General features: G+C 39.2%; 1 protein-coding gene across 1 annotated transcript in view; it reads left to right on the forward strand.

The window, feature by feature from the left end:
• Positions 1-13,684, forward strand: part of dock8 (dedicator of cytokinesis 8) — a 93,338-nt gene that overhangs the window by 7,195 nt on the left and 72,459 nt on the right. Inside the window, exon 2 of the mRNA XM_072433122.1 lies at positions 8,190-8,286. Within this exon, the coding sequence (XP_072289223.1) occupies positions 8,190-8,286 (97 nt within the window). The remainder of the gene's footprint in view (positions 1-8,189; positions 8,287-13,684) is intronic.

The raw sequence follows: 13,684 nt of genomic DNA on the forward strand, positions 1-13,684 counted from the left end.
GCGGCCGATTGATCGGTGCATTTCTAGTCCCTACACGATATGAACAGTTCTTCATCTGCCTCGAAGAACTGGTTCTCCTCCCGAGTGGTTCCAGCTCCAATGTATGTTTGCAAATCGAAGCACGTCCACCTGTCTGTTCGAAGGAGTCGGATCTCTATTTCACTGTGGAACTCCTCAAGGTTTCTATTTTATCCCAAAGAAGTTTGGTAGAATTTTCCTGGTCGAGCGTCTGAGGACAGGGAAGCTTGGGACATTTGTCTAAGGACAGAAGATATTGGGACATTTGTCTAAGGACGCGGGATGCTGAGACATTTTGTCAAAGGACACGAGATGTTGGGACATTTTGTCAAAGGACACGAGATGTTGGGACATTTGTCTAAGGACACGAGATGTTGGGACATTTGTCTAAGGACACGAGATGTTGGGACATTTGTCTAAGGACACGAGATGTTGGGACATTTGTCTAAGGACACGAGATGTTGGGACATTTGTCTAAGGACACAGGATGCTGGGACATTTGTCTAAGGACACGGGATGCTGGGACATTTTGTCAAAGGACACGAGATGTTGGGACATTTTGTCAAAGGACACAGGATGCTGGGACATTTGTCTAAGGACACAGGATGCTGGGACATTTGTCTAAGGACACGAGATGTTGGGACATTTGTCTAAGGACACGAGATGTTGGGACATTTTGTCAAAGGACACGAGATGTTGGGACATTTGTCTAAGGACACGGGATGCTGATACATTTGTCTAAGGACACGGGATGTTGGGACATTTGTCTAAGGACACAGGATGCTGGGACATTTGTCTAAGGACACGGGATGCTGGGACATTTTGTCAAAGGACACGAGATGTTGGGACATTTGTCTAAGGACACGAGATGTTGGGACATTTTGTCAAAGGACACGAGATGTTGGGACATTTGTCTAAGGACACGGGATGCTGATACATTTGTCTAAGGACACGGGATGTTGGGACATTTGTCTAAGGACACAGGATGCTGGGACATTTGTCTAAGGACACGGGATGCTGGGACATTTTGTCAAAGGACACGAGATGTTGGGACATTTGTCTAAGGACACAGGATGCTGGGACATTTGTCTAAGGACACAGGATGCTGGGACATTTGTCTAAGGACACGGGATGCTGGGACATTTTGTCAAAGGACACGAGATGTTGGGACATTTTGTCAAAGGACACGAGATGTTGGGACATTGCCAAGTCTCAATGAACATTGTTTAATCTGTTTTCACTGTTGCCTTTCAAGGCAACTGCTGCTGGGATTTTGGGCGTTACAAAAATAAATAGAATTAAAATGCATATTACAAAACATTTGGTAACGGTAAAGTCTCTCTCATCAAATCATAACAGCCTTTATTTTAAAAGAAGAACAAAAAGAACACAGTGATCATATTTCTAACCCCGTCTTGAACCCGATCAGCAGCAGGTTTAACCAAATCTCCCCTGAAAGAGCACAAACTGGTTTATTATCAATATAACGTGACTATCTGGTGTGCATGTCACAGCAGCTGGTGCATGCAAAATACTTTTTCTTTATATGCAAGCAAAACAGGTTACACATATCAGGTGACCAAAGAATGAAGACAACAGTATCAACTTTACATTATCAGTGTCCCTTGTGAGGGAAATGCATTATCTGCATTTGACCCACCCTTCAATGCGGCAGTGCCTGGGCGACCTGTCAGAGCAGTGCTTTAGGAGCCATCTGCCACTCGGCCTGGTTACAACCTTACTTCCCTTTCCACTTTCCACCACTGACATGACCGCTAATGGCATCACAACTTCAGTCATAATTGTGATGGAGCCACATTTAAACTCTTATTGACAAAAGAGTGCAAAAGTCTCAAATATCATTCAGCGATGCAAGCAGTTACTGTATTTGTATAATGTTTTCAGATATGCGTTGTACTCTCTTCTGTTCAGTGAAGTTTCTAAAAGTGACTTTGGCGGACCCATCTGTGGATCTTATTTTAGGAGGTCTTTGTCAAAGTGAAAGAGCAGAATAAGCGCCTCCAGGGCTTTGGTCACAGTGGTCACTTTGAATCTGTTGAACTCTGGGGCTGTATTTAACATCAGCCAGTGTTTGTCAAAAAGAGCTTCACTGAATAAAGCCAATATGTTTCTTTGTCTTTATTGTCTCTTTATGGCATTCAGTGTTAAGCCAGACAATCAATTCTATTTTAAGCTTTCTTTATGTTTCTAATCTATTTACCGTAGTTTTTCGATTATAAGTCGCACCCATTATTATTATTATTAGCTCGTTATTTTCACACTGACAACCGCAAGAGGGCGCTCTAGGCTCTAAGCGACGCAGAAGAAGAATCAGCACTTCCTCTACCTCTGGAGTTTGTGGAGTTGTTTAGAAGTGACACAGAGGAAGAAGAATTCAATGGATTTAGTGATTTGGGGTAAAACTGATGCTTTGGTAAACTTGTTAGCATGTTCTTTATGCTATAGTTATCTGAATAACTGTTCATATGTTACGTTAACATACCAGACACTTACCACAGTTCTGTCTGTGCCTCATGTAGCTGAAGGTGTTAGCGTTAGCATACGTACACATATTCACCATGTTGTTTTCTAATCTGTTATTACTTTAAATTGCATTTCAAGATTAAATGTCTGTTCTTAGTCTTGGATTTTGTCAAATAAATTTCCCCCAAAAATGCGACTTTATATAGGTTGCACTGGAGTATATGTTTTTTTCTTCTTCTATTATGCATTTTTTGGCTGGTGCGGCTTTTACTCCAGCGTTACTTGTAGTCCGAAAAATCTGGGAATTGTCCTCATTTACGATCAGATATATTAGTTGGCACAATTAGGACTTACTGTTTGACCAGGCCTTTAAAAAACTTTTCTCTGTTGCCCAGATGAGAGCCGCTCTGGTTTGACAGGAAGGAGGATGCCAAGGCTCTGTGGTGCTGAGCAGAAGCACAGATGCTGTTTGTCTGCCAGTGGTCAAATAATGTGGGCCTGCTCCGCTCTGCTGCCTGGGCCTGATTACTGTTTTACTGGTCTGGTCTTTTTATAGGCACACACAGGCCCTGGGTGTGTTACACTGACAAGTCACATGTCATGCTTTTGTGCTTTTGTTTTGTTTCCTGGCCGAGAAGGAGGGTCTAAGGACAGAGGACTCTGGGACATCGTCCCTCGCCACCACAGACATTGTCTGACTCCCTCGCCACCACAGACATTGTTGATTCATTTCTCCCTGTGGCCCTCAGAGGCAACTGTTTTTTTGGGCCTTACAAAAATAAATTGATTTGATTTGATTTGTGTCTGTTCTGACTTACATCCAACGCTTTAAGGAAATACTGCTTAAAATGTAGGGACACAGTTGTATTACATATGTTACAGTATTGGGAAAGTCGGCACCGGAGTAATTTGAAGTGCAATTAAAGTTATTGTTGTATAGTTAAGTAAGTTAAGTTGTAATTTGCTATAAAAGTGCATTATGTTACTTTTCCGGTGGAAGTTCTGCCACTGTTATATAGACATACCATAATGTAGAACGTTACGACAGGTTAGAGTACACATTTGACTTTTATTACAAACAGTACATATAACACCTTTATTTTGCTGAATTGTTGTTTAAACTGTCAGAAAAGCAAAGATTGTGTTGCTCTATAGTATTAGAAGCCTTAGTTTGAAAAAGTAGAGTTACGATTGCAGCAACAATATAGAATAAAATGAGTAAAAAATTGGCGGGGTCAGTTGAATTTGTCAAAATCTTATCTTTTCTCATTATTGGATGAATATGGCGGCCCATGTTGATGTTTTTCCCTTCTTTTTTTGGCAGTATCTCAATGATATTCAGATGATATGATGTCAGTCCAACATGCATACCTTTTAAACGTAATCGTTAGTTACCTTTTTATTTGAAAGTTTTCAGCATACAACTTTTTGTTGACTTTTTTTCCCTTCAAACAATCACATTTTGCTTATCTTCAAAATAACATTGACAATATTATCTACAATTTGATATAATGTCCACTGTTAGTATAAACATCTGATCTTGAATAAATGTTGTGCTGAAAAGTTTAATGCCATACAAGAACAACACAAAAGTTGTGAACCTTCAAGTAAATAGCCTATATAATATTTACAGTATACTGTATGGTCTCTTTTGAAGTGGAAATGAGTGGGTTTAAAGGGAGGACTACATTTGTCAACAGAAAATCACATCAAAGCTCTACAGCGCTCAGACTTTGTGCTTCTGAGCCGGAAAAAAGCTCCCGTTTGCTCCGTTTTGTCCTCCTTTTTCCTTCTAATCTCAGTGTGGCCTACGAAGGTCAAAACCATTATTGTGTTGAGTAAACTTTAAAATTTGTAAGATTTGTGGTTGAAACAGTCACATACTGCTGCTTCTGCTGCTTCTGCTGCTACTGCTGCTTCTGCTGCTGCTGCTACTGCTGCTTCTGCTGCTGCTGCTGCTGCTGCTGCTGCTGCTACTGCTGCTTCTGCTGCTGCTGCTACTGCTGCTTCTGCTGCTGCTGCTGCTTCTGCTGCTGCTGCTGCTGCTGCTTCTGCTTCTGCTGCTTCTGCTTCTGCTGCTTCTGCTGCTTCTGCTGCTTCTGCTGCTGCTGCTGCTGCTGCTGCTGCTCCTGCTGCTACTGCTGCTGCTGCTGCTGCTGCTACTGCTGCTTCTGCTTCTGCTGCTGCTGCTGCTGCTGCTGCTGCTGCTGCTTCTGCTGCTGCTGCTGCTGCTTCTGCTGCTGCTGCTGCTGCTGCTGCTGCTGCTGCTACTGCTGCTTCTGCTGCTGCTGTTGCTGCTTCTGCTGCTGCTGCTGCTGCTGCTGCTGCTTCTGCTTCTGCTGCTTCTGCTGCTACTGCTGCTGCTGCTGCTGCTGCTGCTTCTGCTGCTGCTGCTGCTGCTTCTGCTGCTACTGCTGCTTCTGCTGCTACTGCTGCTTCTGCTGCTGCTGCTGCTGCTGCTGCTTCTGCTGCTGCTGCTGCTGCTGCTGCTGCTGCTGCTGCTTCTGCTGCTGCTGCTGCTTCTGCTGCTTCTGCTGCTTCTGCTGCTGCTGCTGCTTCTGCTGCTTCTGCTGCTGCTGCTGCTGCTGGTGCTGCTGGTGCTGCTGCTGCTTCTGCTGCTGCTTCTGCTTCTGCTGCTTCTGCTGCTTCTGCTGCTTCTGCTGCTTCTGCTGCTGCTGCTTCTGCTGCTGCTTCTACTGCTGCTGCTGCTGCTGCTGCTGCTGCTGCTGCTGCTGCGTCATTTGACATATTGCAAATTTAAACTATATTGATTTTGAGCTTTAAGTAATACATTTGTTGACATTACCTAGTTTGAAGCCCTCAAACTATAGTGGGTGCAATGTGTTATTGTTTAAGAAGGAACGTTATCAGTTGAGACATATTTTGGGTGAATATAAGAGAAAAATTGCATTCCTGTGTGCTTGTCAATATTAAAGGTATGTATATCGAATTTGAGATAATATTTTGAATGTGGTTTGATTATCAAGTTTTGGAGCAAACATGCTGCAAAAAGAGCTGTTTCAAAGTAAAAAATACATTTAAAATCGTTGTAAAAAATATATTTATCTAAATAATTTTACCCTTGTCTAATATTTTAACGTCAACTAATATGTTTAAAGACGTGATTTAACAGCAACACATTTAATACATGGACTATTATTAAAAAAATATAGTATCAGTTTTACGGTAGTATATTAACAAAATAAATAATACAAAAGATAAAGTCAAAAAACATTATTAAACCAAGAGGGAACTTGCACTCAATTATACACTAGACAGCTAATAACAAATGTCTAAAATTTGGAAATGCAAACACATATGATAAAGAAACACAGAAAAATAATATTTTACACCATTTGGAGTGACAGCGGCTCAGGGTTTGGAAATTTCCACTCTGACCTATACATGCTGTTCTTGTGTCCTTGGGCAAGACACTTAATCAATTTTTCTCATGCATGAGTGTGGGCTGTGTGTGAGTTATTTGTGGTGTTTTTGGAGATGCAGGTGCAGATTAGGCTGGTTTTATTCAGGTTTGCACAAACTATCACAATCGAAATCGATGTTTTGCCTTGTCTTTTTCAGAAATGCTTGTTATCCTTGTATCGGTTCATATTTCAGTCTTCTCTCAAATGTGAACGCTCCCTGAGTTGTTTACAATGTGCACTGAATCCTACTACCGGTATTTAAACGTGAAATCGCAAATCTACTCGCAATACTTAGAGATTTTTATACAGCCATATATCATCTTATTCCTGACAATCTTTCTATTCATTTTCTATACTGTGCTTAAGTTGAGGAGTAAATGCTTTACAACTTGACTTAAATCTTCAATGGTAAAAACAAGTCTACCAAAACAACCTGCCAAATCAGAACTTTTTGGCAGTTATGGTCTAATATGGGGCTTGGAAAATGACTGGTTGGCAAGAAAATGGCTCTAATTTGCTGTTGTGAACACGCACATGGGGCATTGTTTTCAAGTCTCCGATTGTGTCATTCTCCACTAAACTCGAGTCATGTCGGGCCATGCTGTGAGAGGAGACGCGTCTGTGAATCATGGGCTATTATTTACCTGGGCCCGGATTCGACTTGTGTTGTTGTATGGAGGTTTTACAATGAGAGTAAATCACCTCTGAGTATTAGAGGAATCGCTTTGTAAATGATACGTTTCATTGTGGAATTGCTTTTGAGTAGATTTGTAATTTATGTTTAAGATGGTGTTATAAAAAAACTGTACCCAGATACTAATCTATATTAAAACTTCATCAATATTTGAAAATACGTATCTATATTTGATACGCATTTTCAAATATTGATGCTTCCAAAAAAATCAAAAGACAATATCTGACCTTTTGTAAAGAGATTTAGAATCAGAACTGCTATAAGACTACATGGTAATATTAAAGAAAATATGATTCTGTGTTGTACATTACATTACATATATTAAAAATTTATATATTCTATTGAAAACTAAATAGCTTAAAAAAATAAATAAAATGTTTTAAATTCTAGTAGTATCGAGAGAAAACTGAGAAATATCGACTTCAAAACTAATATGAGAATTGAGCATTCCAAAACATAAGAGATACAGGATATTACGCTCAAAATGCTACTTGGATTCAATTGCATTTTATTCTGCTGCAGCTAATATTGTTTCATACAGTACCTATTACTGTTATGTGTAATAATGGTGGTACTGTGCTTCCATTATGTTATCAGTTCAGTTCATTCAGTTTTCCTGAGCAGTTTGTAACAGAGAGGAAATGTACTAAACTCAAAAGGAGTAAGCAGAAGTACAAATACCGGTAGTTATTTACGGACAAAAGCCTGACACGGCCTATAAAATGTTATTTCTCACTTTGTATGTATTCCACTTTCATTACCATACATTTGAATGGAGCTGTCAGAGAGATTTCCCATGCGTTGAATGAGCCGTGTTTCTGGCATTCCTGCAGTGCGTTGTTGTTCACAAGCTTCTGGTGGTAATTAGTAACAGAGCTATCACAACTGAACTGACCCTGTGGAGGCGTAACGAGCGCAGGGTCGACCTAGTTGTCTTTGCCATCAGTGTCGCAATTGTCATTATAATAACTCAAATATGAAATGCTTCCAAAATTCAACTCAACTGTACACAAAAATGTCTTCTGTAAATTACACATTGTTTTTTTGTTGTGTACAATTAATTATTTATTATATATTATAATTGTTAAAAGAATATTATTTAAGATTAAATACAGTTACATTTTGTTAAACAAGTGACATAGACACAATTATATATTTTTTTAATGTGGTAAATTTGTATATGTTTGACCTCACCTGTCACACATGTTAAAATATCTCAGATTAAAAGAGTTGCACACAAAATTAAGTAAACTTTGTGAAAAGCCTTCCTTCATTTGTTGTGGGGGATGAATCGTCCTCTAGAAAAGTTACATAGTGCAACTTTAATTGTCTGTAACGTGGCAGGAACATAATCAGATCTTCTATAATGTTCCTATGGTCTGAAGTTGGCCGCGTGACAAACCCTTGAACAGTGAATGAATGGACTCGGCTCAAGTCAATGGAACTGGAACAATGATGGCTTCTGTTCCATGTCCAATTAACCGTCTGCAACAAATGTCTACATTCAATGTGTGGTCAAATATGTAGTAAGCATGGTAATAACAAGAGTATATTCTGTGTGATTCCAGGCACTCGTCAGCTGAGGTCAGGAAACACTATGGAAACTATGGAGTGTATCACAGCAGGACGAACTCGAACGCATCTGCCTCTGTGTCCCTCACCGTGGTAAGTTTCACTCACATTAACTCCACAATGAACCACGGGGAAAGGAACTGTTCTCTCATGCAAAACATACTTGTACATTCCCTTCAGTATTAACCATGTTCAAATGTTCCTACACAAAAAGCAGTTGAAGTTGTGTTATGTGTCTTTTGAGTTTGAACACAAGGTCATCAGGTCTGTCATTTATAAAGCTCATGTTTTTAAAGTCCATAGAGTTCACCAGAGGAGTTCTGATCATTCCAGTGCCTCATTTAGCCTCATCTGAAGACTCATTTTGTTTGCATGGAAGTCGGGCTGAATTATAACAACCAACATGTTGTATGCACTGATTGAAGTTTGAAAAAATAAATAAAAAATTAGATACAGTAATATTGTTATTGTCATTGTTTAGAGCTGAGGTGGGCTATTATTTTTCCTCTGAGGGCCATATTTGAATCCAGGCAGGTGTTGGAGGGCCATATAAGCACAGTTCTGTAGAGTTACAGGCTACTCAATCTATTACTTAACTAATTTCATATACACTTTATTAAGGACACAAGTGCAGACACATGTTACATAGCAGAGGCAGGTAAAAAACGTAACCATAAAACTTGCGGAGGCCCTGATTAAAATAGGCCGAGGGCCACATGCCCAGGTCTAGTTTTGAGCATCAAACGCTGCATAGTTTTGGTATAAAATGAAATGCAAAGGTGCGAGACTCCACCCATCAAATAACCACTGTGTAAACATTAGCACAATAGCGACACTCAGAGCAGACACATTTGTAACAGGGAGGAGTCGATAACCGATATATGCAGATATTTTCAAAAATGTATATAAATAATATAAAAATGGCAACATAATATATTTGTCTGGGATTTAAAATCATTTGTGGCATGAATGTGTAAAAATATATTCTTGCCCAATTGCTCTTCAATGTCATTTTTACAAAGACAAATCTGATCTAGCGAAAATTGGTTGATATCGGCCGATACCGATACTGGAACCAATATATATATCACCAATCCCTAATTTGTAATACACATAAGTAATATACATAAAGGACATGATAATGACGTGCAGTCGGATGTGGCGTCTTATGTCATTACGCATCAGATTTGTTGATCAATGCAGCGGTTCTCAACCTGGGGGTCGCAGAATCATTTAAGGAAGTTCCCAGATGTTAAGAGGGGGAATTTTCAAATGTATAAAATAGTCTTAAACAGGGCTTGACCCCCTTCAAATGCAGTGGTGAATGTGCCATCTATCTAGGTCTATATCTTCAACATAAAATCAAACCTGAGGCCGCTTTATATCTTTGGGGGAGCTATCCTTTTATGTTTTGGGGGCTGCGAACGGCAACGCTTGTTATTTTGGGGGTCATGACTGAAACATTTCTAAAACCACTGGATCAATGTACACTGTCCCTCTTAAATAAATCGCATGAATAAGATAAAATATGTAAATTACGCAAATCACTACTACTCCTCCAGCACCTTTTGTTTTTCCTATACATATTTTTTAGCCGATTGTCACATATCTTATTTAAACCCTCAATTTAAATGAGTTAAATGGTCATTTTCACAACCAAGATGTGCAGACTGTTCCCCTCTCCCCAGCTCTAGCTCCTGTTCACACCTCACGGCTTTGAGCAGTTAGACTCCGCATTCATGCCTCGTCAGTTGAAATTTACCTCACTGAAACTCATTTAAAAAACGACCCTCTATTCCCCTGTGTTCTCTTTCTTTCTCACTCCCATCTCTCTCTCGCTTTCCCCTCAAACACATCCTCTCTCCCTCTTGTTTCCCTTCTCTCCTTCTCTCCTTCTCTCCCTGACAGTCGTTGTGGAGCTTGCGCAGAGGCAGGGCTTAGTAGACTTTTGCTAAACCCCGGCTTGACACTTCTCCGATTTAACCAGCTTTTGGGTAAACCTGGCGGCGGCTTGTTACTGCGGCGGGTCGAATAGCCTTCCCATCACGGCGGATTGTTCTGTGCTTAGTCGTAGCGGAGAGAGTGATTCCTGATCTCTACATAAGCTGGGATTTGTTTTTCAGCTGTGAAACTCCTCTGCCTTTACACATGTCACGCACTTCCTTATTTACATTGCATATGGGAAGCACGCTGTTACTACGATTGTATTCAAGATTTAGCTAAAAATATGGTGCAATTGTTACTTCCTTATTTTGGGCAGCAGATGTGACACACGTAGAGGTAAATCCATAACTGTTACCTTAGCAACTATACAGTAAAAGAGGATGAAGGCTTGTTTAATTTACACAATAGTTTAGATTTGACAATAACAAATATATTTAATAACTTATTATTATTATAATGTTCAGAACTTTCAGAAAATGGTTAATCACAATTGGAATAGCTGCAAGTGACTGACCAAATTGTCTTTATTCTCTATTTTCTATTTAAATTATTATTATTTTTTTTTTTTAATTTAAATTTAATTTTTTTTCAAATTTTTAAAAAAGAATAACAATACAAATTATACAGGAAAAAAAAACAAAAAAAAAGTTTTAAAAATGTCTTTTTGTTGACATTTTAAACAAAAAAGACAGAGCAGAACGACACCAGAGAGCAAAATCTTAAAATTACAAATAGACCTCAACTAAACAGCAAAAGAAAAATTCATATAGTCATTCATATTTCAGTCGTCTCTCAAATATTAATGCATGTCTGAAACCTGCACTCTAAACTAAATACTGCTTTTTCAACATAAATACCAAATTCAAATCACACATTCTTTTTCACAAACTGCTGCTCGACTGATGTAAAACTCATAGATATTTACCACATGTCCCCACCAAATAAAGTAGTAATCAGACTTTAAAAACACTAAACATGAAAACGTTTGCATTCAAAGTTACCGTGTTTTTCCTTCTTCCTTTATTTTGGTCTGTGTCGGTCTTTCCGGCCTCCTCATGTCTCACTCTTTGATGTTTTGTAAAGCTCTTATAAGCTCCTGACACAAATGTAGTGCACGAGTGACCGAGCACTTGGCCTTTGATACTTTGCAGAAGAAGAAGCTCGCTCCACAGCAGCGTCACGGTTAATCTCTAACCTGCTTGGGAAATGGGTCAGTGCCTCAGTCTCCTGTAATGCTTACCTTGCAGCTTACACAGACTAGAGATGTCATTTTTATCAACATTTTTTTTTACAATTTAGGCTGCACAACATATTGCACAAGTATCGGAAAACAAATTACATTGCAGTTACATCGAGGTGTTGTTTTTCAAATCAAGCGTTCTAAAGGATATTCCTTTTTCAGTCTAAATTGGCCATGATTTTGTTTCGTTTTTGGCTCATTTGAGTTTGTCTTTTATTATAACTGAAATTGTTGCATCAAAAATAGGACTGCAACAATGAATCAACAATAAAAAAGAACAATCATAGTCGTATTTTGATAATGGTCATCATTATCTAGACTATACAGACTCTAAAACATTAACTTTAAGACATTTTTTATGATAAAGACGGTGACATTATTAAAGTAAAATGTCAAAAAAGAATAAACTATTTCTGATTTTCCTCAATAATGCACTTAATTTGTCAACATTCTCTATCCAGAAGCCTTCAGTCATCAAGTTTCAACATTTATTAAGTATTCAAATATCACATGAATATTGATATTGCAGCGCTTAACAGCCACATCGCAGCTACATCGCAATATTTCCCATTGTCATTACGCCCTAGTTACGATTATTGTCAGTAAGAATGTCCCAAATGACCCATTATTCTTCACGATTCTCGACACCTTCACCAAACAACAGTGAAGTAGCAATAGAAGGTAGAATTCTGTCAACTAAAAATTAGATATTTTTTGCTATCCATCAGAAATGTGTTAAAAGCTAAATGTTTAGGTAGAGGCTACACTACAGTATTACACTACACACATTAGGGCTGTGTTCAAAATATTGATACGGGCTCCGTATCGGAGTCGCCGTATCGATACTTTTCAATAACGTTAATTTATTACAAATTGTCCGGGCGGCCGTTTTGAAGCTCCCTCCTGTAGAGGGCGGTAAACAGCGCGGAACTACTGAGACAGACACACACCGTGCACCAGCGTGTACACAGGCCTGAAGAAGAGCTTTTGGCTCGAAACGTCGCTACTGTTACACGCCTCCATTTTCCATTCTATTTGATTTCCTTTTTCATTGATTTCATTCCTTTTACCCCTTTATTTTATACTAATTCAACGCAGCCCCGGAGCTAACTTAGCCCCGAGACCGACATTTTATCCCCAGAGCTAACACAACCCCGAGGCCACCACAACAGCCGAACCGGAGGCAAAAAACCGGACACAAACCTGACACCAACATCACACACATCTTCCCTACTCTACACTACATAAACCGAACGGTTAAACAATAAAACCGAGCGGTTAAACTAATACAATTATCCAACAGGGCCCCGCTGAACGCCTGTTAGCGTTAGCCGCGGCCACTTCCGCACTAGAACTACTTAGCTTAGTGCCGAGCCCAACCCGACCCGACGAAACGGGATTTTAAGACCAAAACAACAACAAAAAGACACAAACAGAGGATCAACAGACTCCCATACATCACACACATTACACAGACCTTGCCAATTGTTTGGCAACTTTACTTGAATGTGTTCTTTGCATAAGCTTTGTGGATAAACATGAAAATTCATGCATTTTCTTATCCGGAATAAAACAAATGCCCATTTGGTAAACTTTTAAGACCCTTTTTTCAAAAAAGTATCGGGATGAGGGAATTGTATCGGGACATACAAGTATCGGGATACGTATCGTATCGCGACCCCTGTATCGGGATACGTATCGTAATGCGACCCCTGTATCGGGATACGTATCGTATCACGAGGGTCTTGGCAATACCCAGCCCTAACACGCATGCAGAAATACAGCATTAAACATTTATTTGTGACATTAGTTTGCAACTTTCTGCAGCTTTTGGACAATTAGGGGAGAGAAAAATATTGCAATTGTTTTGGAGACGTGCAAAGATTTAATATATTACAGAACAAAAAACAAACAGCGAAAAGAGCAGATTATAGATAACAGTAAAATAGTCATTTAAATACGGGTGTAACGTAAATTTTAACTGAGATTCAGATTCAGTGCAGTTTCATCCTAAACGATCAGCTTGTGTGTGGTTTGGAACAAAATTCAGACTTTGGAGGAATACATTGGGCAAAAGAACTGATTTAAAGTCAGTCTTGACAAGTCATTTTTATGTCTTCATGTAACTATGTTCTTATAACTCAACATTGAAGCATTTTATTTTGTTTTTGAAGAAAAACATTTAATTGACCATCTATGTATCTATCTCTAATTTTTTGTATAACTTTTTGTGCTCTAGTAGCCCCTCAACCAAGACGTTTCCGGGATGTTTTAGCACACTTCTGATGGATATGCATAATAACGTCT

Source organism: Eucyclogobius newberryi, unplaced genomic scaffold (genome assembly GCF_026437365.1).
Source record: "Eucyclogobius newberryi isolate DKJ021-1_F unplaced genomic scaffold, fEucNew1.0.hap1 SCAF_6, whole genome shotgun sequence".
Lineage (NCBI taxonomy): Eukaryota > Metazoa > Chordata > Actinopteri > Gobiiformes > Gobiidae > Eucyclogobius > Eucyclogobius newberryi.